The sequence below is a fragment of the Dipteris shenzhenensis genome, chromosome 18, assembly GCF_047967505.1.
Source record: "Dipteris shenzhenensis isolate YYH24624 ecotype China chromosome 18, Dip_SZ_1.0, whole genome shotgun sequence".
NCBI classification, from domain to species: Eukaryota; Viridiplantae; Streptophyta; class Polypodiopsida; order Gleicheniales; family Dipteridaceae; genus Dipteris; species Dipteris shenzhenensis.
The window spans coordinates 14,177,086-14,201,189 of NC_141613.1; the positions used below are offsets into that span (position 1 = coordinate 14,177,086).

Consider the following 24,104-nt stretch of genomic DNA (forward strand, 5'->3'; position numbering starts at 1 on the left):
CTTTGCTATGTAGGAACTGCAAATTGACTTGGAATTTTCAAGATTGCGTATACCTAGAAGTTATTTTCATGCCTAATATTTGCTCTCAAGGCCATTCTTTTTGTAAAAGTAATAAAGCATGCTTACTTAAGTTTTGTATGCAAGACTCGGTTGATGAATAGCCAACTGACTTGAAGCAGGTTGAATGACCCTAGCTACATTTGTATGCAAGGCTCGATTGAATGGCCAACTAACTTGAAGCATGTTCAACACCGTAGCTAAATTGCAAAATGTGTAGTTGATCAGTAGGTTAGTGGAATGAATCGACTCAACAAAACTCAATAAAGACCAAGATCCTCATGGGGCTTGGATACCTCCACACTAGTTCATATTCTATTACTCTTCCATCTCGTCACCTTTTGTGAGTAAACCTACTCACAAAATTCCTCCACTTTTGTGTGTGCATGTTCAATTGGTTGCTTTGGAACAATGAGCTATGGTTGCTTATCTTATACAACTTTACCTATTCTTTTGTGGCAACAACATTACTCCAAGTTTTTTACCACATATCTTTGTCTTACTTGTGTAAACATCCCTGTTTTAATGATCATGTTGGCACAAGAAGGCCGTAGATTTGTGTATTTCCTTCTGCTACTACATAGTTTCTCCAATAGCCACTATGGAGTTCTCACCTTTGGATGTTCAGTTCCTTGTTCTTTGCATCTTGAGTTCCTCCTCTTTGCATGTTGTTTTGCAACATTTGTCATCATAAACCGAATAGAATGAGCTAATGGAGTGTCATCCTACATACCATCTAACTAGGCTTGGGATTTGGGTGAAATTGAGTTTTGGATTAATGGTCCACAATTGATGGACCTGAATGATTGAGGATCCAAGTTACTTCTTTACAGATACTATGAAGATCCAGGTTGGTGGCGATCTGGATCGAGGTTTTGTATTATGAAGTTGGACAATAGACCTAGATTCAAACTACCATGGATCCCAGTAATGAATATGGGTGAATTAAATTTCTAGTTCTTCATTATTATTCTTGTTCTTTTCACAAATAATAAGCTAGGGCTAGTAGTAGCATCAAGGTTGCACCATGAGGTCGTTGTGTGTGTGTGTGAGAGAGAGATTTTTCAAGCACCTTTGCGCGGGGTAAGATCTCCTCATTGTCACTCATACGTACTCTCACACACCCATCACTCTCGATATGGTTAGGTTGATGTCCACCTCCAGACAATTGCCAATTATCCAAGCACTATATTAGGATTGCCAACGTTGTTTGGCACGGCACCCTGCACAGCATGTTAGGTGTCGAAAACGAAACGCCATGTCTGCAGAGGACTCCAGTGTCCTTTGGGAGCCGAGTGGCAGTGAATGGGGAGGACGGAAGGCGAGAGGCATGAGTGGCGAAAGCTGAGGAAGTGGTGAGGAAGGAAATATATGTGGGAAGGTGATGGAGGTCATTGTGTGGTCAACGATGGAGTTGACGAATGAATGTGAACCAAGAAAGACATATATAGGTATGTATGTATGTTTGTAGAGGGGTATGTATGTGAGAGAGTATAAACTAAGTCATTGTTATTGAAAAGAAGAAGAAGAAGAAGGAAGAGGATTGTGGTTGATGAAGAAGAAGAGGAGGAGGTGCAGGCGGCCAGCTTTGGAGCTTTGCACAGTTCTGGCTATGGCGTTTTAGGGTATCTTCATCAACAGCAGCAGTAGTAACTCCATCGATTTGCTCCTTCCATGGTGATCCCCCCCTCCTCCTGACTCCTCCCTTCCCCTCTCCCCTTCCAGGTACCCTTCCTTCGTTTTCCCTCCCTCAATTTTCCGCTTTCTTCTCTCTTCGATCCCGTCTTTCGCATTCAATTGCTTCGATCCCAACCTTTTTCGCCTTCTCCCTCCTTTTCTTTCATTGAAGATCGCCGATTTTGTTTCCAGTCCCTCCTCCTCGAGAGGAGAGAGTCTTGCGACACTGAAATTTCGTTCAAGCGTAGCTCGCACGGCTCGCCTGCCAACACCACGGCAGATCGTTTTCCTTGATCCGTGTTGCAGCGCGCTGGTGCGATCTCTGATGGAAATGATGTGGGATGTTAATTTCTCAAATTGTAGATAGCTGGTTTCTCATGTTCAGCCCCGTTAATTCTTTTGAGCAGCTTAGATATCAAGGATGGCATCGACACCATCGCGCCAAGGCTCTGCCGGAATGGGATCGTCCGCTGGTGAACTGAATCCAGGCTCAGCTTCAAATGCGCAACCTTTCTACCCCGTTGGGACTGGTTACCCGCCACCAGGGACACCGTATGCCGCGCAAGCAGGCCCGACTCAGTATCCAACGAGGTCTCCAGCGCCTCCTTCATATTCAAGTCAAGTGTTCCGACCCCCTTCAACCGGTCCTGGGGCAATCGCTGCACCACCGTCGGCAGCATCTGGGCAGATATATCAAAGGGCAACGGTGCCTACCGCGTTCCCACGTCCTCCTACAGGATTTGCTCCTCCTAATGCTGGCCCTTCGTTAGCCCCTCCCTCGAGGCCCGCATTCCCCAATGTTTCAACTCCCATTGCCTCCCAAATAGCAACTCCAGTCAATCAAACGAGCATTTCTGGGTCGTTTCCCAGTTCTATAAATCCAGCAGGCGCAGTGCCAGGAAGAGCTCCACCTATCTTCGGATCATCTCAGTCTTTTACATCTACTTATCAGCCCCCTCCTCTAGTGACCTCTGCTTCTGCAATGCCAGGAATTCCAACTCAACCCGTTTCACAAGGTTTTCCCACTGCACCACCTTCTCAAGCTCAGCCTCACCCTCAGCCGACATTCAGGCCGCCTGCATCACAGCCTGGACTGCAGCCTATCCCTCAATATCCACCTTATGTTGGAGGACAGCCTCCCGTCACATCAACCTACCCAGACGGACAGGCAAACAGAGCTTCTCTTCCATACCCTGGTGCAGCCCCTCCTTTTGGAAATGTACAAGGGCTTGCAGAGGAGTTTCAGTCATTGTCCATGGCAACTCTGCCAGGATCCATGGAGGCAACTGTTGATCCAAATTCTTTACCACGACCATCAGAACCATCAGAATACCCCCCATCATCGTGGACAGCCAACTGTCATTCCAGATACCTTCGTCTAACATGCAGTTCTCTTCCCAGTTCTCACTCTTTGGTAGCTCGGTGGCATCTACCTCTTGGCGCAGTTGCACATCCGCTTGCAGAGGCTCCTTCTAAGGTAAGTGGTAGCAACCTAAGTTCCATATGGTTGCAAAGAAATCACAATTGTGTGGCTGCATACTTTTGCTTTTCTTGTTGCAGGAGGAGGTCCCTGTTATCAATTTTGGCACTTCAGGTATTATTCGGTGTCGTCGATGCCGGACATATGTTAATCCATATGCAGTTTTTACTGATGGTGGAAGACGGTGGAGATGTAATGTATGCGGGTTACTAAATGAAGGTAAGCATCTAACCTGCCACTGTTGAATGTAGATGCCTTGTGTAATAGTGATAAAGGGTGGAAAGTATGTTTCATGTACGTGCAGTGGCTCCCCCTTCTTGTCTTCTATGTGTATTAGTAGATTATAGGTTTTATGTTATACTCTGTGTGATAGAAGGTGTCTTCATGCAGTTCCATCAGAGTACTTTTGTCCACTTGATCAAAATGGAAGACGGCGAGATGCAGATGAACGTCCAGAATTATCCCAGGGAAGTGTAGAATTTGTTGCCCCTGCTGAGTACATGGTACGGCCTCCAATGCCACCAGTTTACTTTTTTCTCATTGACGTGTCTTCATCTGCAATCAAGACTGGAATGCTGCAGGTAACAATCGAGACTATTTTCATACCTTAATCTCTTTTCCTTATTCCATCAAGTGCTCAGATTTGGGCGTGAAAGAAAATAACAAGGGCTGATTTAGAGCGTTTCAATGTGCCATGGTGAGAATCATGCAGATTGCAGTGGATACGATAAAATCTTGTTTGGACAAGCTTCCTGGATACCCAAGGACTCAGATTGGATTTTTGACTTTTGATAGTACTTTGCATTTCTATAGCTTAAAGGTTAGTCTTGACACCTGCAGTCATGCGATGTGTGACCTTTTGTTTTGGAGTTGATAAGGTGTAGAATGAGATTTGATTCATTTCAAGGAAGGAACTTTTTGGTGGTCTGAATCGAACTGGGATGTTTGTACCAGTCTTCATTGACACAACCTCAAATGATGGTGGTGGCCGATTTGGACGATCCATTTTTGCCAATGCCAGATGATCTACTTGTAAATTTATCAGAGTCTCGGACAGTGGTGGAAGCATTGTTGGACAGTCTTCCATCCATGTTTGAGAACAATTTGAATGTTGAATCCGCTGTCGGGCCAGCCCTTCGTGCAGTCTTTATGATTATGGTATGTGATTCTCATACATTATTTTCCATTTCTGAAATGGAACCAATGCACTTTTGCCAGTGTGGGCTTGTGCTGCATTCTTTAAGTACTGTTCTCTGTTATATTCTAATGATTAACTAGGGTTTTGTTCTCGTGCAGAGCCAACTTGGAGGCAAGCTGTTAATGTTCCAAAGTACCTTGCCTTCCCTGGGTGTAGGTCGGCTCAAGATTAGGGGAGATGATCCACGTGCATATGGGTCAGATAGGGAGCCTTCATTGCGTAATGCAGAGGATCCTTTCTACAAGCAAATGGCAGCTGAATTCTCCAAGTTTCAAATTGGGGTCAACCTCTATGCATTTGCTGAGAACTACGTGGATCTGGTCTCATTAGGTATTTTTTTTGCATACTCATCAGGAATACTACTGCCTGGTGGCAATTAATGACTTGTAACCATCAGCATGTTCTTCTGAGAGAAATAGCTCTCTGGTGGCAGGTACATTGGTGAAATATACTGCTGGACAAGTGTATTATTATCCTTCATTTCAGCCCCACTTGCACAGAGAGAAGTTTAGCTATGATCTTGCCAGGGACCTCACACGGGAAACAGCATGGGAGGCTGTGATGAGAATACGTTGTGGAAAAGGTGCATGATTCTGAGTTCAGATTAAGCATTTTTTATGGATTATTTTTGTAGGAGGCTGCCATAAAGACTTTAGACGTACTTTGAGGTTTCCATATACTGCGGCCATGATTGAATGTGCTGGTTGTAATTTCATATCGTCGTTACTCCTAATGATGCTTTATAACTTCTTGCCTTCTTATTCGATGTGCAGTTTGTGGAGTAGTTTTATGACCTGGTGAATTCTGAAAATGTCAAGCCATATGTTTCTGTGCACAGGAGTTCGGTTCAATACTTTTCATGGGCATTTTATGCTGCGGAGTTCGGATCTCATGGCACTTCCAGCTGTTGATTGTGATAAAGCATTTGCAATGCAGCTGACACTTGAAGATACACTTTTAACGTCTCAAACGGTGTATTTTCAAGTTGCTTTGCTGTATCCTTCCAATTATTGGATCATCTAGGATGCTATTGCTTGTCCCAGCATGCCAACATGTTCCTGAGATGCCTTGCTCCAAAGGCAGATACTCCTTTCAATATTCTTAGTCTGGTATCAGATACACTGATGAGCCTAGTCCTATCACTATGCTTAAATTTGAAATTTAACTCAGGCATGGAAAATAATGCATTTATGTACATGTGGGCATGTGAATGCACACACAGGGATACAGGGATATGAATATAGATGGAGGTATGAATACATATATACATACGTAGAAGGCGAGTTTGGGCATGCACCTGGATGTATCTAAAAAAAAATAGAGATATGAATACATACATACGTATGTACGTATTTCTGCATATTTTATATGTTGTATGTATGTATGTATATTTATATGTGTTGAACTTGTGTGTGTAGAGAGAGAGAGAGAGAGAGAGAGAGAGAGAGAGATTAACCTCCGCGGGAGGCCTCGCAGGCCTATGGGACAAAGTGCGGAAAACACCAAAAGGGAAAGCGTGCCCAATGTGTTGGTGCGTTCGGAAGAGGACGGTAGTGTCGCGCCTTGACAGGTTCGACACAATTCGCCTCATACCTGCAAGCACTTTGCGTGCTCCATGATTTAACGATATACGTGCCTGTTGAGAGGAAGAGGGCTGTAGTGTCGTCCTTGAGGTTTGGACACAATTGGTCCCATACCTTTTGAGAACGTTGCACACTCGAAAATAGTGTGCTACTCTGTCCTAACAATTTGAAGAGGCACAAAAGCTCTCTTGGGGTTCTTGGACCTGCCCCTCCATGTGCCATCTTGGCTCATATCTCCAGTGGTAGGATGTATCACATCAAGGTGCTCTTTGCCTTTGCCAAGGGACTGGTTTGTTGGAAAGGTCACCTCCCCATCTGTAAGCCCCCATATGAGGAGACCATGGAGGAGGGACACCTAGGGCATCCAGAGAGAAGAGTGAAAAGAAGGGGCTGCCACATGGACAGCATGATGGCTGTCATGTGGGCAGCACATATGAAGAGATACCTGGCAATGGAAGGCCTTCCTGGAAGGCAGATCTGGCAGAAGGAGATCCAGAGGCTGTCCACATGGAGAGAGGACCTGATTGCGCAGGAGAAACAGGGCTGCCACGTGGCGGGATGTGCAGGATGGATAAGCGCAGATGTGGAGCAGGTTTTGAGCCTGTTTGGAGGCCCTGGATTAGAGCTGGAGAGTGGGCACCCAGTTGGCCAGGAGCAGCAGCAGCAAGGAGGGCTGCAAGGGACTGGCCCTGGGGGCATATTTATAGCCCACACAGGTCGGCCAGGCAGGCCTGCATAGGGGCTAGGCCCCTGCAATGAAATGAGGGCCAAAGGGCCTAGATATGGAGCCCCAGGAGAGGCCCAACCAGTTGGCCAGGGGGGGAAATTGAATCGACCAGCAGTCGGCCATTTAACGCTGCTTGGTCGGTAGGTTTGCCAGCATTTGGGGCCTATAAAAGGAGAGGCTTGATGCCTCACAATTCATTCACTTGGAGCAGCACTTCAGGGAGCAGCAGGAGCAGCAGACCAGCCACCTATGGGCCTCCATCGAGGAGAAGACAAGTGGGCTGTAGAGCTGCAGACCTAGCTCAGCAAGGTGCTGCCCCCCTAGGTTGGCTTCCGGACAGCAAGCTGGAAGGGATCAGGACGAAGAGTCTACATACGCTCGAGGTGGAGCACGCAGGCTCGAGTCTAGAGATATCTGGCAGATAGTAGAAGTACCTTGTGGTAAGATCAAAGGACCACACTCTGGTGGGACTTTGGATCTCTCTCTTTTGTATTGTATCCATAGCTTTGGACGGAAATATATTGTTTCAGTGATTTCTATATCTCACTGGATCATTGTCTATTGACGAGTCTGCACATCTATTTGATGCACGTAAGTTTAAGAAATTTGTGATTCCACTCCCCCCCCCCCCCCACACACACACACACACAAGTGAAGCATGAATACATCCTAGTTTAAAGAGGACTCGGGCAGAGGAAGCAATGGAATGGCAGTGGAGTGCGGGAAGCAAACAAGAAGCTGGAGCAAAACGTAGTACTGCTCAAATGGATAAGAGGAAAATACTAAGGGTGGCTAGATGTTTCTGCAATCCCTCTGCTGATGTCATCTGTGTACAACAGTATTTGCACCATCAAGTCAGCCAAGAGCGAACCCTCTCCGCGTAGGTGGTCTATAAAGAGGGGAGAGAGAGAGAGAGAGAGAGAGAGAGAGGCTGAAAAGGGAGAATAGAGTGCTTTAGTAGATGAGGGAGTGAGATGTCAAACCATATCATGAGAACAATGAGTGGAGAGAAGAGGGTTGAGGCTGAAACGCTGAAACGGCGCATCAAAGACCCGAAACGCCGTTTCGGCCGTGCCAGACCCCCCGAAACGTGAAACGGCCCTGAAACGCGAAACGCAGTCTGAAACGGCGATCAGAAACGCCGAAACGGCATCTGAAATGCCGTTTCAGACCTGAAATGCGCCGTTTCGGTCTGACCTAAAAAGAGGGCAAAAACAAGGAAAAACGCCGCCCGCCGTCGCGTGTTTTCGCCCTTCTGCCTGTTGCTCTCCCCCCCGATTCACCCCCTTTTGTAAACCCCCTTGATGACGTGGCGTTTCCCCGTTTCACCCCCTCTCAAAAATCCCGAAACGTTTTTGTTTCCGTTTCCCCGTTTCCCGTAACTCTGTTGTATAGTCCTCCCCCTCCATCCTCCTTTTTAGCACTATGTGCTAAAACTACCCGCTAAAAGCACTAACTTGGCGGAGTCACTTTGAACAATGTGAGCTGACCTACAAGAGTTCTCAAAAGCATAGGATTTGTCACCAGCCATCCTCCATCCTCTTTTCTAGGCAGCTATCTCAAGTATTTGAAAGAGTTTGTTGTTGGGGTTTGGGAATAGAGCATGTCAAAGGACACGTGCAATCATCTAGCTCAGGTCCAATAGCATTCTTGATCAGCTTTCTAGGAATCAAAGAGACCATGCCCTATTCTTCTCTTTGAATCAAGAGGCCTAGAGATGGAAAGGTTAAGCTACATCCGAAGCCTGCAAGACATGCAAGCGATAGATTCACTTTCCAAGCTTGGAAAGCTAGTTCTTGAAAAAAAAAAAGGTCACAAGCAAAATCTTTGTATGGAGAATATCAAGGCTTGCGTTAAGATATGATGTGCAATGACGCCAATGGACATCAAAGTGCTAGGGGCATACGTACAGGCTACAGCCCAAAACCATGTTAGAAATCGACCAACAGAGGCTATGCACAATGGAAGACTGATAGAATAGCCCAAGAGCTCACAAAGTGTGTGTGTGGGAGTGGAATCACAAACTTCTTAAACTTACGTGTATCAGATAGATGTGCAGACTTGTCAATAGACAATGATCCAGCGAGATATATAAACCACCGAAACAATATATTTCTGTCCAAAGCTATGGACACAATACAAAGAGAGAGATCCAAAGTCCCACCAGAGTATGGTCCTTTGATCTTACCACAAGGTACTTCTACTATCTGCCAGATATCTCTAGACTCGAGCCCGCGTGCACCACCTCGAGCGTATGTAATACTCTTCATCGTGATCCCTTCCACCTTGCTGTCCAGAAGCCAGCCTAGGTGGGCAGCACCTTGCTGAGCTAGGTCTGCAGCTCTACAGCCCACTTGTCTTCTTCTGGATGGAGGTTCACAGGTGGCTGGTCTGCTGCTGCTCCTGCTCCCGGAAGTGCTGCTCCAAGTGAATGAATTGTGAGGCATCAAGCCTCTCCTTTTATAGGCCCCAAATGTTGGCAAACCTACCGACCAAGCAGCGTTAAATGGCCGGCTGCTGGTCGGTTCAATTTCCCCCCCTGGCCAACTGGTTGGGCCTCTCTTGGGGCTCCATATCTAGGCCCTTTGGCCCTCATTTGCTGTCCATGTGGCAGCCCCTTCTTCTCACTCTTTTCTCTGGGCAGGTGCCCTATGTCTCCCTAGGCTCTGGAGATGTTCTGCAGAGAGAGACTTGACAGTTAACCTTGGGAAAACCAAGTTATGATCTTCAACACCTCCCGAGCAATAGCCTGTCGCCATAGTTTCACATACTGAGATGTTCCAATTGAGATAGTGCAGTCTTACACATACTTGGGGGTTGTGTTCACTGGACCAGGTTGCACGATGACCCATGCAGGTACGGCACGACTCAATCGAGGGCGAGGTGCTTTGCCTCGACTAGAGAGGTGATGCTTCCAGGCACACTTTCAGGACCCTCCGACGAAGGGTTGGCTTTTCGACACCGTGGTGAGATCGACTGCCATGTATGCAACACCTTTCTTGGGGAGTGATATTTCAGCGACAGAGTGGAAGAGATTTGAGAGGCTACAGGTGATTATAGGATCCATGATAATTCGGAGCAAGCTCCATCAGATCATACAGGCAGAGTTCGCCTTGACCCCTCCAGGTTGATGCCATCTTCCAGACAGTGACTTTTCCTCCGCTAAGTTTGGGTCTTACCCCAGTGGAGATTATCGAGACTAGCATTAGAGTCTTTCAAACAGCTAGGAGGGAGCGTTGTTGATACATCATGGTACACACGGGTATCTACATGGTTTGGTAGTCACGGCATTTAGATGGACAGATTTTCCCCCTTTCAGTTCAGCATGGATGCACCACCCGAGGTAATCCCACGAGATGAGATCAACCATATCATATGGTCAGACCTCCTCCAGCTACATGCATCTAGGGCTTAGGGGGAGAAGGAGTTCCCCACCAAGATCCAGTTCTACCATGACCACTTCTTGAGGGTCTCGGAGCATGGTCTCGTCAATCAAACCTGAGTACCTCGAGAATAGGAGAGTCTCACATGCATTGACGATCGCCATCGGCTAGTTGCGAGTCTTGTCACATTAGCTGCGGATCGAAGCATGGAGAGCTGCAGGATATCGAGAAAGCAAAGGATATGCACACTGTTGTGCCGGATGGAGGAGATCGAGACCGAGGAGCACTTTCTATGTGTCTGCCTAGTCCATTATGAGATTCGAGGGTAATATCATTGTCTCATTTAGGAGGGGCATGGCTTTGGTCCACTTACGCGGCTGATCCATTTTTCTGATGAGGTTTGTGTTGGGCTTTATTTGACTGAGATGCGACAACAAAGAGATATATTGATGCGACAGATCCGAGAGTAGTAGGGATTGAAGTTTTCGTCCAAGTTGCGGCCTGCTGGTATTGTGATAATTCTATCTTAAATGGTGCGTTGCCCTATCAGCTAGTATTAGATTTAGATGCTTGTTTGGGAGACACTAAAATGAAATTGTTTAGACTTCACAAGCAGTTGTAGCTTGAATGAAGAGATTTGGACTACTTTTTGATTAGCCTTCTCCTTTAGTGCTGGCCTTCGTCATGGCTGAGTTTGCCCTTCACCTCGGGAGTGCCGACAGAAACTCAGTATGAAGACTTTGTATAAATGGATGCTCAAGTATGTGTGGGTGTGTGGATTTGTATGTGTGAGACCATACTTTTATACTATGGTCTACCCCCACTGTTGGGCGCTGATGACGTCAGTGGGGATGTCATAGTAGCTAGTCCTTGCTATGCGTGATGGAGGTTATGGTTTTCAATCTTATGAGTGACTATCATGAGATTGAAACTGCACTATGTTGTGTTTTAGAGGATGAGTTTGGGAATGTTCCTGGATTCATCTAGGTATATATTGATGCCACAGGCCATCGAGATTGACAGAGCACAGACACTTGTTACAGATTTCTATGCATCTGAGTCAGCTGCCGATGAGATTGAGGGAGAGGAGAGCTTGATGAGACGAGAGCATCATGGACTAGTGGTAGGAGTCCCCGTCGCGATGTTGCCAGACGAGAGGCACGCATTCCACGTGTGACACGATGAGGGACCAGAGCATGCATGATCTTAGTACGGCCTATTTCAGCCCTCTTCAGAGGTGACCACTAGAGACAAGGCATCACCCTCGACGTAGCCCACCGGATCCAGAGATTGAGGAGACCACGCCCTCCACCGCATCGAGAGACAGCTCGATAGACACATACGAGAGCTCACATCTGATTAGAGAGCCACCATGTTATCTGGATATATGGAACCTAGGCATGTACTAGGGACGTTAGTTCTGAGCAACTGATACTCTTCTGAGATATTTTGCTCTTCTACTATTTTGCTCACTAGCTTAGCACTTTAGCACTCAGCAAGGGCCTTAGTGAGCCCTTTGCTTCAGCCCCTAGTAGCTTGTATGAGTTACCTTTTGGTTTTGCACTTTGTCTCATAGGCCCGCGAGGCCTCTTGCAGACGTTAATATATCTATCTTTCTTTCTTCTTCTCTCTCTCTCTCTCTCTCTCTCTCTCTCTCTCTCTCATTCTCAACATGGAATGATAAATTTAACAAGCCAAGAAACTGAAAGGCACGTTTTACTCAAGCTCATTAGTGAAAGAAGATTGGAGCCAGGTTTATTAGAAAATCACATTGCAAGTTTTCAAGATCGGATTCTTCATGAACTAAGGAGATTATGTAAGCAATCTTGATGGGTAACTTCCAACTATCATATTGAGGACTTTATTGACAACATACAAAGAATCTTTCAACTTTAGAAAGTAGTTTATTGAAAAAGGTTTCATTGGAGGCACTCAGCACTGGAAATTGATAAGTCAGGCAAAGACAACTTCTACTCATTGACAAACAGAGACCATCCAAAACTACATTTGATAGTAAAAAAGAATTATCAAAGAAGACATAGATACAAGACGGAAGGAGATATTCAAACAGATGTCATTCTTAAAAATTTTTCAAGAGGAGGCCACCCAATCAAAGACATCCTTGCAAAAGTATGCCAAATGGTTATCTAAGCCCCATGATGATGGTGAGGTTTGCTTTATGTGAAGATTTTAGTAGGGCCACAAAATGAAAGTCAAGATGATATTCTAACAGACACACCAGTGGACAACATGTCAGAAGAAGGAAATAGCAACAATTGAAGCCAATGGTCATCACGAGTGGTCATCAGACTGAAGGTATGCAAATTGAAAATCTAAGCATTGAAGTTAATAAAATTTATTGTAAACTATGTAACAGTTAGTGTAACAGTCAAGCGCAGTACAACAAGCTCTAATACGGAAAGCATGAGTTACAGGGAAAGGTTGTGACAACATTTTGGAGCAATGCTAGAAAAATGGAAGACCGTTTTTTGATAACCTATTTTAATTTTGAATGTAGTGGTGTTGATAAAATCTTGAAGAATGTTTTGACAGGAATATATCTGATCTACATTAAGTTGGATAATACTGTATGGGAAAATGCAGATCAGATTTTTGCAAAATCCTCTCTCCAATTCAAGTTCTTGATCTCCATTGACAAGTTAAAGCAGCATTCGATGATACAAAATGGAGTGATGAAAGAAAAACCGTGACATACAACCGACATAAATGGAAAGGGAAGTTGAGCTGGAAATCAGACCTGTTAGTGCTCTTGCCTTTGCTCAATCATTTTCAGAGCTACTTTACCATTGTGCATATATAGGACAACAAGAAGCGTGTCCTTGCTTCCGGTGGCACAACGGCACAAAGGCCACTGTAATGCGGATCAGAGAGATAGCCAGGTATGATTTGGAGGAGGACATGTGAGCCCATTTGCCACCACAGTATATGGACCATCTTTGTGCCCATTTTTTGCCCAATGGCCCGCAGAATCTGTCAGCCACTATGTGAAACGTCTCACTTAAGTGGCCATTCAGTTGCTGATAGTAGTAAGAGAAAATCGATAAGTTTCTCCATGGTCTCCGCTCTGATATTCAGTGGTACGCTAGAAGATTTAGGGTGAGAGATTATGACACTGGCACATGGGCTTGCTCAGAATTATGAGCTGATGAGCAAGGGAAGTAAAGACACCTCTTGTCTAAGGAATTTTTTGTTTATCCTAATCCTAAGGAGACATTCGAGTTCATCCTTGGCTAACCCTAGGTTGCTAATAGCAGAAAGTTGATTAAGGAAGGCTCTAACTAAGGCTAATGATTAAGGAGAATCCATATGGGAAGAGAGGCCAATCATGTTATTTTTCTATCTGTTTGCTAAAGGATACCTCTTGGAGGTGAGTTGCAATGTTGCTTGTAAATGATGTCTTTGGTTCACTAGGAGCCTTTCTTAAATTGGACCCAAGGTCCAGAACTGTCTTATGCTCTTTAGGAATTTGTATACTTGCATGTATTTTGGATCAAGCTGTGAAGGCATTATTTTTTGGGTGCTTCATCAGAGCTTTTGTATTTAGGAGGGTTTGATGACTTGGCCTGCTCTATGTTTGGGCAACCTAATGATAGTCATAGGGATTATACAATTGCTTGGTTGCTGTACAGCAGAAGTCTCTCTCTAATGTTTGGCATATTGTTCTATGTGGGATACTTCTCTTTGCCATAGTTATGTCATATTTTCTCCACAGGCACCTATGTGCATTTTACATTGTTGGCATTGTTACTTCTAGTGGAAAAGTGTACTTAACTTTTTTGTCAGATACACATCATCAAATGGGGAGAGACGCATCAGAATACATACTTTGGCTGCACCTCTTGTTACAGACCTCAGTGAAATGTATCGTAGTGCTGATACAGGTGCTATCATGACTCTCATGACCAGGCTAGGTATGAATCAATGTTCCTACATTGTAGTGTCTTTGTCATTCTATCACAATATTGGCTTTACATGTCTCAAGAATTGATGAGAGCATATACTAAATTGGTTTGTGATTTTTTATATGCAGCCCTAGAGAAATCACTTGTCTCAAAACTAGAAGATGTACGGCAGTCGATACAGGTGAAGCTAGTTCGTAGCCTGCGTGAATATCGCAATATTTACGGTGTACAGCATCCTTTGACTGGGCGGCTTATCTATCCAGAGTCCTTGAAGCTTCTGCCCCTATATTGCTTGTCCCTATATAAATCCCTTGCTCTGCGGGGAGGCTATACAGATGCCACACTTGATGAACGCTCAGCAGCTGGTTTTGACATGATGGTCATGTCTGCTTCGCGACTTTTACAGCTTCTCTACCCATCATTGATTCGCCTGGATGATTATCTTCTCAAGGTCTTTGCTTTTCCCTTGTTGTAGGATGCCTTCAAAGGAATGTAGGGGCACTTAGGAACAAAGTGAATCCAAGCCTTTTTCTTTGATCAATGCTAGCTTGTCTACCCTCTACTTTTGTATTGACCCTGCCTTTTTGTGTTCATGACATGAGCTAAAGAGTGGAGCTGATATCAAGTCGATCCAGCCATTGCCCTTGACTGCTGAAAAGATGGATCCTCGCGGAGCTTTCCTTTTGAATGATGGCTTGCGTTTTGTCATTTGGTTGGGGAAAGTCCTGCCATCAGATTTCATTGTTCACCTGCTGGGAATGCAAGCTGCAAACAGTACTGACCTCAGCAAGGTAAGTAGCTGTTTTTCTGCTAATGAGAAGCGGGTTCAGGCATTTTGACTCTGCTTGGTAGCAGTATATTGTTATCAGTTGTGAATTTTGGTACATACGTGAGTCAAGTTGACTTAGGGATAGTGGTTGTGACTTAAGCATGAATCTTTAATCGTGTGTTCATAATCTGATTATGTGTGACTAATGATTTACTTCATTATGAAAGTTGTGTTGTCGCAATTTATGTTCTTCAGTCTTAATTTAGTTGATAACTGGGAGAATTGTGTAGGTTGACCTTTGATGAATGCTCTATTTTGAAGAATCTGTCTGGTCTGAAAAGATTCTGCATTTATTTTGAAGAAACTGTTTATATTTGGGTCTGAAAACATTCTGCATGTGTGTGATCAAAGTTAAGACATTTCTTGAAATTTACCACATCTGTCCCAACCTTACAAGTGACTATCATGAGATTGAAACTGCACTATGTTGCGTTTTTAGAGGAGGAGTTTGGGCATGTTGCTGGATTTATAAAGCTATCTGTCTGATCTTGTTAATTCTAAGCTCCTCCAAGCATTTTGATGGTTGCACTTAAACAGGACTGTGCCATGACTATCATGGAACCACATCATTTCCTCTCAGGTTTGCGGAAAAGTATGAAATGCAAAAGGAGTTCTCAAGCATGAGACACACCAGAGATCTTCCTAACTATAGTACACTGCTTTATTTGTAATGCTGGAAAATGCCCTGACTACTGTTATACATGAGTGCCAAATTTGGGTACAGAACTGAGCTGAGAAAACTCCCCTAATTGCGACTGTGGGAGCTGGATCTATGCTGCTAAAACAGACTGCCAAACCTCAACCTTGTTGTTTTAGACCCTGTTGTAAGCTGCATGGAGGTGCTGCCTTTCGATCTGGAGGGGGCGCTGTACAGCTCCCTCTAGAGCTGGATTAGCATGGCAAAGGGAGGGAGCTGAGGCTGGAGGGAGGTGGGTACTGAATGCCAATAAGGGGCAGCAAAGGCCTGGAAATGGCCTACTGGTTGACCGACCTGTAGGTCGGGTTAACTGACTTGACTGGTCTGGTCAGGAACACATGCTGACCAAGGGAAATCCAGCTGGTCCTTGGTTGGGCTGCTGCAAAAGGCCTTAAATCCTTGCCCAAATACTCTGATATATGCTTGGCCCTGGCAACCCGAACTGCTCCACCATGGCTTGTGACTTTGGGAAATAGAAATGGTCCCACGTAGCTGGTGGCTGACTCGTCCTTGGATGAGGGCTTACAAAGGGGGCGGCATACGACAAAATATCTTGGGTCTGACTGTGTGTCACAATGCTCCCTAGTGCTGGGGTGTATGTGACATACCCTTATGCCTAAATTCTAGATGATGGTAGCTGCTGAGGGATTGAGTTAATCTGCCAAGCGAATGTGAGCATGATGACCACCAACTGTTGCTCGAAACTTAACTATTCTCAAAGAAATGGGAAATCATAATCTGGCACTGGGATTGAGGTGGCATCGCTCCAAAAGGCTGAGGAGCGAATGCTGTGCTGATAACATAGCGGTTCAATAGGAACTCCTGAGAACCAGTACTGCCGCGAATACTCGAAGCCGAGCTGCTGTGGTCAATCATCCCACCACGCTACTATTGCGAACTCATAATCAACGGGTGGTATGGCACTATGATCGGCTCGTGGAAATGTGAACTACATGTTGTCCTCGTGAACTATTGAGGACTGACTGGGCTATTGATGCGGAGGCACTGAACTCTGGAAGGCTAACGGCATGATACTGGCTACCAACCACTGGCATACACAATCAATGCCCACAAAGAACTACTGGTGATATGCCATGAATTGTTGGGGTGACGACAAAGCCACTGAGGCTAGACAACCAAAACTGAAAGCCCACAAACTCTAGAATACTGACATGCACTCGTGGAAACTGAGGTATTGCAGTCTGCATGACTGCTGTGAGAAAAAGCCGGAATACACCTGTCTACTCTATTGGAGAGATAACTGCTGAGGATAAATAGCCTTAACTTCCGAAGATTCTGAGTGATGTCGAGAGCTGTTGAAACTGTGGATGTGTCCCAATGGGACTGAGAGATGGCGGGGACTGAGAAACATTCCTCTAATGAACAGTCTGAAGAGAATGCTGCCCGTTGGAATGGAGGAGCTGCTGAGCACCACTCCAGTGAACCTACTAACGAGGATGCTAACTGAAAGGACTGTGAGATGTATGGAATTGCTGAGAACATCTCGAATGAAGTAGTTGCATCTTGAAAGAACTGAGAGATGGGAGGAAGAGATACTCCTCCAAAAGATGAACTATCTAAAATTGAGGATGCCTCTCGGAGGAATACAGAGACGGACCTGACTGATGTCACACCAAGGGAAGTGGCGGTGAGGACACTGGTCATTGGTACTGCTGGTGGCTTTGGATCTAATGAAGAGGGAACTGCATGACTATCCTCACTGACTACCGAGGAATCATCAACCTCTGTACTGCTGACAGCTACACTCGCTACTTCAGCTATGAGGGTACTCTCTCCTGCTAGGCCGGAAACTGGTCTAGTAGACTCTTGAGGCGTCCCCTCTTGCTGAGCTTCAAGGCAATGCCCAAGAGAACCGTGGGACCTAGACAACCCCATCTACTGCAATTGCTGATGGGCCTGGGATGTCTCCAAGGATCGAAGATCCATCACAAATGATAGTGAAAACTCTATGCTCCCTTGACAAAACTGATCCGGCTGATTGAGCTCCTTGGGTGGAGGCCCAGAGAAACTAACTGGACATGTGAAGCTGCTAGACGAGTGAAAGACCCATCTGACTTAACTGCACTGACTGAATGATGCCCTCGGGTGGGAACCCCGAGAGAATAAGTTAAAGAAATTGGATGATCCCCATGGGTGGTAGACCCAAGAGGCTCATCATGTGTGGATGCTGATTGAGGTAAGATAGCCTTAGGGATGAAGACGTTGAGGAACTGCATGCAACTACTGTGGAAATTGAATTACCCCTCAAATTGGTAGACCCAAGAGAAGCCAATGTCTGAATTGCTGCAGAATAGTCCACTGAACTTTGCTCTGAGATGGAAGACTCTTGAGTAGATAAAGGATTGCCTGTGGATGAAAAATTGTCTGTGGGTACTGCGGAAGGACAATCCACTACACTATGCTCTACGGTGGGATACCCTTGAGCGGATGATGGACTCAATGGGTAGAGAAACTGTGAGCAGGCCGTGAGAAACTGTTAATGCTGTAAAACGATCTTCTCTCGTCTCGCCTGGGCTGGGCCCCCAATGCTGCCAGGTTGGCGGCGGCCGCCTCAAGGTGTTCCTGTTTTAGGAGAAGCTGGAAATGGTCCAACGTCATTGCATCCTCCTTTGTCTTCTTCTTCTGCTCGCGCAAGAGCTAGAGTTGCGTAGAAAGGAGCCGGTTCTGCTCAAAGAGACAATCCTGCTCCCTGCACACTTGCATGAGAGATGCTATGCTGGATGGGTTCATGATGGAAGATTGATAGACCCATCAACTGTTGCAGCATTGATTATCAGAGGAAAAAACATTCCCTCTTACTTTGTTCAGAGTCTAAATGCACATGGGCGAAGACAGGAGCCGGCCATGCACGATGGAGGGAGAGGCTAATGGAGATAGGTACTGCCACAAGTCCAGGATAGGTCACTAGTCCAGTCCGGGTAGGCACAACATACAGAATTAAAGTATATCCCCACCATGCTCCCTCCTTTGCCTGTTGCGTCCCCATTACTATGATTTGTTGCCAAGACTCCGTCCAACCTATTTCAGATCGGAATTATGCTGCTCTGATACCAATTTAACATGTGGGGACTTATTTTGCAGAAATATATGAAATGCAAAAGGAGACCTCAAGCATGAGAGACATCATAGATCTTCCTAACTATAGTACATTGCTTTATTTATAATGCTGGCATAAATGCCCTGACTACAGTTGTACATGAGTGCCAAATCGGCATACAAAACTGAGCTGAGAAAACTACCGTAACTGTGACTGGGAGATGGAGCTATGCTGCTGAAATAGACTGCCAAACCTTGTTGCTGTCAACCCTGCTGTAGGCTGCGTGGAGGTATTGCCTTCAATGGCAATCTGTAGGGGCCGCTGTACGGCTGCCTCTGGTGCTGGATTGGCAAAGGGAGGAAGCTGAGACTGGAGAAAGTGGGTACTGAATGCTAAATAAGGGGCAGCAAAGCCCCTTTTATATACTGCCACCTGTGCCTGGCACTAGTGCATGCGACATTCCCCTCTTTTGAACTTGTTGCTAGGTGCATACCTTGCAATGCTTTGCCCAGCCCTGGTGGCCCAAACTGCTCGGCCATGACCTGGGACTTTGGGAAATAGGAACGGATGCACGTAGCTCGTGCCTGACTTCTCCCTAGAGTAGGGCTTACAAGGGGTCACGTGTGTCACAATGCTCCCTAGTGCAGGGGTGCATGTGACAAAACCCGGGGGGGGGCTTGTACCTTGTCAGTGTATCTTTTCCTGCCATTTGATTAGTTTAGGTAGTGATGTGCTTGAGCCTCAAGGGAGAGATTAGGTGGCATCATCATATTTGAAACATTCAGAACTTTAGAAAATAAATTATTCCTCTGATTCTACCTTGCCTTGGACTGGATCAAGCATTTTACGGGCAAGGTTCATGTGAACTTACTAGAATCATAGCTGGAAATTGCAGCGACATGAGTTTCTTTCTTTCAATGCTGATAATGTAGTATGGATGTCAACTTGTAGTCAATATTGTGGACATTGCTAAGATTGGCATTCTTGTGATCCTATCAACTGCGTTGGTATGAATTATTAGGGCTACCTATTGTCACATGCAGAAGATAGAGAGTAAAGCAGGGAGGAGTGAGGGCTACGATGGAGTAGCCCTGTCTTCCATTGTTGGTCTATGTCTATGTCATGTGTTCGACACCACTTACCTGGCGTTATTTTAACTGGATGCAGGTTGCTGTTTCTGAGCAAAATAATGACTTGTCAAAGCGATTTACATCTTTACTGAAAGCATTAAGAGACAGCAATCCAGCTCTTTACCAGCAGTGTCTTGTAGTCAGGCAAGGTGATCAGCCAAGGGAAGGACATCTGATGTTATTCAACCTTGTCGAGGATCGAACAACAGGACCATTTGGATATGCGGATTGGATGGTTCAGATTCATCGACAAGTGCAACAAAAGGCATGATTGCTTTTCTAGTGGGATATTTAGGGATTGGGCGTTTTTTATGAGGCTATGATTTGGATAGTGTAATAGCTGCAGCTATGATTGTGTATTTTTTAACAATTTTTTCCGAGGAGGGACTTTGTTGTGTATAAAGAGAAGAGGCAATTTGTAATATCCCACAGCCATTAAATGTGAATTTTGTTTTGTAGAATCCCACATTTGGGCACATTTGGGTGGTCCTCTGTTCATGGAAATATAGAAAGCCTTGTTGGGCAGAATTTAATTGTTAACAAAAATAAATCTTGAAGCTTGAAAACTTTATGCAGCAAGATCTGTGCTTACTATTTAGGACTGTTGTTTCTGAAATGCTTGTGTCATGCCAAACATAAATCTTGGATTCAGGAATGTGGAAGATTAGGTGAATCGTGTACCTTCTGAAGATAATAAATCATACGAAGGTAAAAAGAATTACACATCCTCTTCTATCTTTGTTTCAAAGTTATCATGTGTTAAAGGTTTAAGGAATCCTTGTATGTGTTTGTTTTGGCCTTCTAAACTCGAGCTGTGAGTGGTTTATCTTTGTAAATCAAAGTATACCCCAAACGGGCATTTCCACATTTTATGAAGGCTTCTCTTTGGTTTTTTCCTAGCACAATTTTTGAGTGGTTCTTTGTAAATATCAAGGCTTTTCCACGTTTGTAATAAGCTTTGCTGCCTATGTATGTATGTATACAAGTGAATTATGAGGAGCACAGTGTTAGGTTGCTGTATATGATGATATTGCGTAAGGAGGTTCCTAACCACAACAAAACACAATTCTGTTATAGCTTTCTGGATACACAAGTAGAGAGAGAAAGGCAAGCCCTGTAAGTAAACCTTTGACGATTGTTGTTGAGTCGACCACGACTGCATTTTTGAACCTTCACATTACTCTTGCTGTTTTCAAAGATTCCCTCAAAGGAGAGTAAAGTAGGGTGGTTTTTCATGACTTGGACAAATTTATAGCATTTTAATAGGACAAATTTGTAGCATTTTAATATCCAATAGTCAAGTGGTTGAGATTAACAAATGAGTGTTCAAAGATTCAGTGTTTCTCAGATATATTGAAAATACTTGTTGCAATGTAAGCTTCAAGGCAAGTCATTGTTCTTGCATGATATTTTGCATCATTTTTTTGTCTCTCTTTTTTCTTCATAGAAAAGAACAACTATAAATTGCGAAACACACCATAGAAATCCTAGGAGCTAGTAATGGTAATTACATAGCAGAAACTGACTGTCGAGAGAAAACCAGCCTATCTACAGAGAACACAGCTCACTGCCTAGGGAGTCTCTGGTATATTTGAATCATTCGTGTCTTTTATGCAGATAATAGGAAATAATCCTCTCTTGATTGACCGATGGCTAGTAATTATGTTTCATTTTTGTTTCTAAAATCCCCCTCCCATAACTCTTTCTCACACTTTCCCTCGTCTTCTTGCCCCCTCATCTTTTCCCTTTTTGTCAAGGGTCAAGGTCAGTGGAAGAGTGATCTCCACCTTCTGATCCAAAACCTTCTAAATCAAACCAAAGGTAAAACCACAATCAAAGCATGGTATAAGACCAACTGGAAAAAAGAAAAAGATGACACATCAACTTTCAAACAAGATGAAGACCCGGGACTAAAATACGTAGGCATTGTGCGTATTGACACAGCCTCTTAGGTAAATCATGATTGATGTGCCCTCACGCCATGTTGTAGACTCGTTGCGTGCCATGTCATTTGTGACACGAACCAGAGCACACGCACTATCAATAAATTTGTGTGTGTGTGTGAGAGAGAGAGAGAGAGAGAGAGAGAGAGAGAGAGAGATATTGTAAAGTGAGGTATTTGAGAATAACTACCTTCTTGAGTTGTGTGGAAAGCGAGAGAGAGAGAGAGAGAGAGAGAGAGAGAGAGAGAGAGAGAGATTATTAAAGTCTTCAGAAGGCCAAAAGGTCTGTGAGACCAAATGAAACTTGATGCAATGATATGAGGGGTGTAGCCACTAAGCGGGCATCAACACCCATGAGAGAGAGAGAGAGAGAGAGAGAGAGAGAGCATAATGTGAATTTAGAGGGATATTTTGCATGACTATTGTGTTTGTTTGTGGGTGAGGAAGAACATCGAGAATAGAATCAAGATTGTACACCATGAGAGCTATAGAAGGATGAGACCTTTTTTATGACTCAATATTCATCTTAACGGGTCAAGAAGGTCGGTATGAAACATTAGAATATCTCTTGTTGACTTTCCTTTTTCTTGTGTGCAAAATAATATATATTAACTGGTCCCCCATTGGAGAGGAACAGTAGGAGATAAATGGGGAGGGGTGTGAGCAAGACTAGAGAGTCGGCAAAAAGAAGAGGGTAGATAGAAGAGGGCTTGTAAGGCATACATTGCATGTATTTATACATCATGAATTGCATGTATTTGTTTGAATGTTTTCTAGCTCAAATAGCAATAGTGACAATGATGTTTTCTAGCTCAAATAGCAATAGTGACAATGGAAATATGTTAGGCATATAGGATGGAGAAGCCTTGGTTGGTGGCAGGGGCTTGGATGGTGTTGAGTTCTTTGTAGATCAACGTCTCCACAATAAATGGGTCCTAGAGAGGAGGCTAAGGGTGAAGATCTGAGGTAGATCAGGTAATTGAGAAAGGACAGAGAGTAGAAACATGTGGTCCTTTGAGGTTGCGTCTACTTAGAAAACTAGCATAGATGGGAAGGGGCGAGCTAGAAAAAGAATTGGGTCAAAAGCAGAAGCACAAATCCTGTCCGAAGGTGAGGCAGATGCTACAATTACGCCTCAAATCTCTTTGCAAACATGCCCAACCAATCCACCTGTAAATTATCCTCCCAACTGGCTATAGCCAAGGCAACATAGGATTGGGAAATGTTTCTTTAATCCTATATACTCAGAGAGAGATTAAAAAAACCTAACTTCACGTTTATCGTTTTGCTTATAAAATACTCCTAAGATGACGAACAACTGCTTTGCTAGAAGAAGCCATTACAATTCTCATTGCTAGGGAGCAATAGGCTTTTAGGACCTGGTTGAAGATGATATATTGCCTGATATAATTCCCACCTCAGGAGAACATATCGTAACAAAATACAGGATCTAATCAAGTGCGCTATAACTCTCCATGACATTGTTGGTGACTTGTGGGATCCAAGACCTGTATGGTAATTTTTCCAACTTGTGGACTCACAATTTTGCTTTAGAAAGGATTTTGTTATGACTAGTGTGAGCTCCACAAGTTGCAAAGATGTTATTTGTGACTTGATGTTGCCATGGTTTGGGTCTCCTACTGAAGATCAATTTCTCAAAGCAAAGGGAGAGGAGGAGGGGTGTCTATGGTGATCAAGATAGAAGCAATTGATGATGGTGGGGAGAGGAAAGAGAAGCTAGTGGAGACGATGAAGTAATTTGATGGTGATCAAGACAGAAGCAATTGACGGTGGGAAGAGGAAAGAGAAGCTAGTGGAGACGATGAAGTAGAGTGCTAAAGTGAATGGAAAGGAAGGACTTTTGGGTCTTAAAGCAAGTAAGGGGCTTTGCAAAGTGAAAGTTGATAATTACACATTGAAAATTGCACACTCATTTAAGTTTTACATGGCGCAATTAGCTATCTAGAACTTTGTGCCACCATAATCATTGGTGCATGTGGTGCTTTGGATTCTGTGAACTACACATCATCTCCATAATCTCCCTTAATTAAATTATCATTAAGAACATCTATTTGATGTGGGCTCAGAGTAGATACCAAATTAGGCATGCAAGATCTGGCCATTATAACCAAGAAAACGTTGGCTTTACTTGCCTACCATTGAAATATCAAGAAATATATGCCTACAATTAGCTAGTCGTAATGTTCCATTATCAAACACATTTATTACTGTCCATTCCAACCAAGCTTTAGATTAGGCTTGAGTGGACCTAGCTTATTTTTATAGAATAGAACAAGCATGCCTTCATTCTATTGCTTTGTAATGATAATTCCTATCATGCCACACCATCCTTCTTCGTGTATGACCTATTGGAACCATGCTGCTCAAACACATAGATCGTCCACAGAGGCAACTTGAT

At 44.3% G+C, this 24,104-nt stretch overlaps 1 protein-coding gene across 3 annotated transcripts; it reads left to right on the forward strand.

Moving 5' to 3' along the window:
• Positions 1-1,567: 1,567 nt before the first annotated feature.
• On the forward strand, positions 1,568-20,208 carry ERMO2 (Sec23/Sec24 protein transport family protein). 3 transcript variants are annotated; one of them, XM_087389252.1, is made up of 14 exons: positions 1,568-1,782; positions 1,927-2,047; positions 2,142-3,211; positions 3,295-3,433; positions 3,605-3,795; positions 3,927-4,034; positions 4,169-4,372; positions 4,511-4,742; positions 4,846-4,995; positions 5,251-5,407; positions 13,910-14,037; positions 14,157-14,479; positions 14,637-14,819; positions 19,780-20,208. In XM_087389252.1, exons 3-14 carry the CDS (start codon positions 2,156-2,158, stop codon positions 20,011-20,013), a joined length of 3,105 nt encoding a protein of 1,034 aa, XP_087245378.1. In that variant the 5' UTR covers positions 1,568-1,782; positions 1,927-2,047; positions 2,142-2,155; the 3' UTR covers positions 20,014-20,208. The 3 variants fall into 3 exon arrangements, with proteins under 3 accessions (XP_087245378.1, XP_087245377.1, XP_087245379.1); XM_087389251.1 differs by lacking the exon at positions 1,927-2,047; XM_087389253.1 differs by lacking the exon at positions 1,927-2,047 and having other exon boundaries at positions 1,568-1,734.
• The last annotated feature ends 3,896 nt before the right edge of the window (positions 20,209-24,104 follow it).

Bases quoted from the DNA above. Each gene is read 5' to 3' on its own strand.
- ERMO2 (XM_087389252.1), top strand. From the start codon at position 2,156: ATGGCATCGACACCATCGCGCCAAGGCTCTGCCGGAATGGGATCGTCC. The intron at 4,035-4,168 runs GTTAGTCTTGAC...TGTTTGTACCAG, and splicing joins TGCATTTCTATAGCTTAAAG to TCTTCATTGACACAACCTCA. The intron at 4,996-5,250 runs GTGCATGATTCT...TTCTGTGCACAG, and splicing joins GAGAATACGTTGTGGAAAAG to GAGTTCGGTTCAATACTTTT.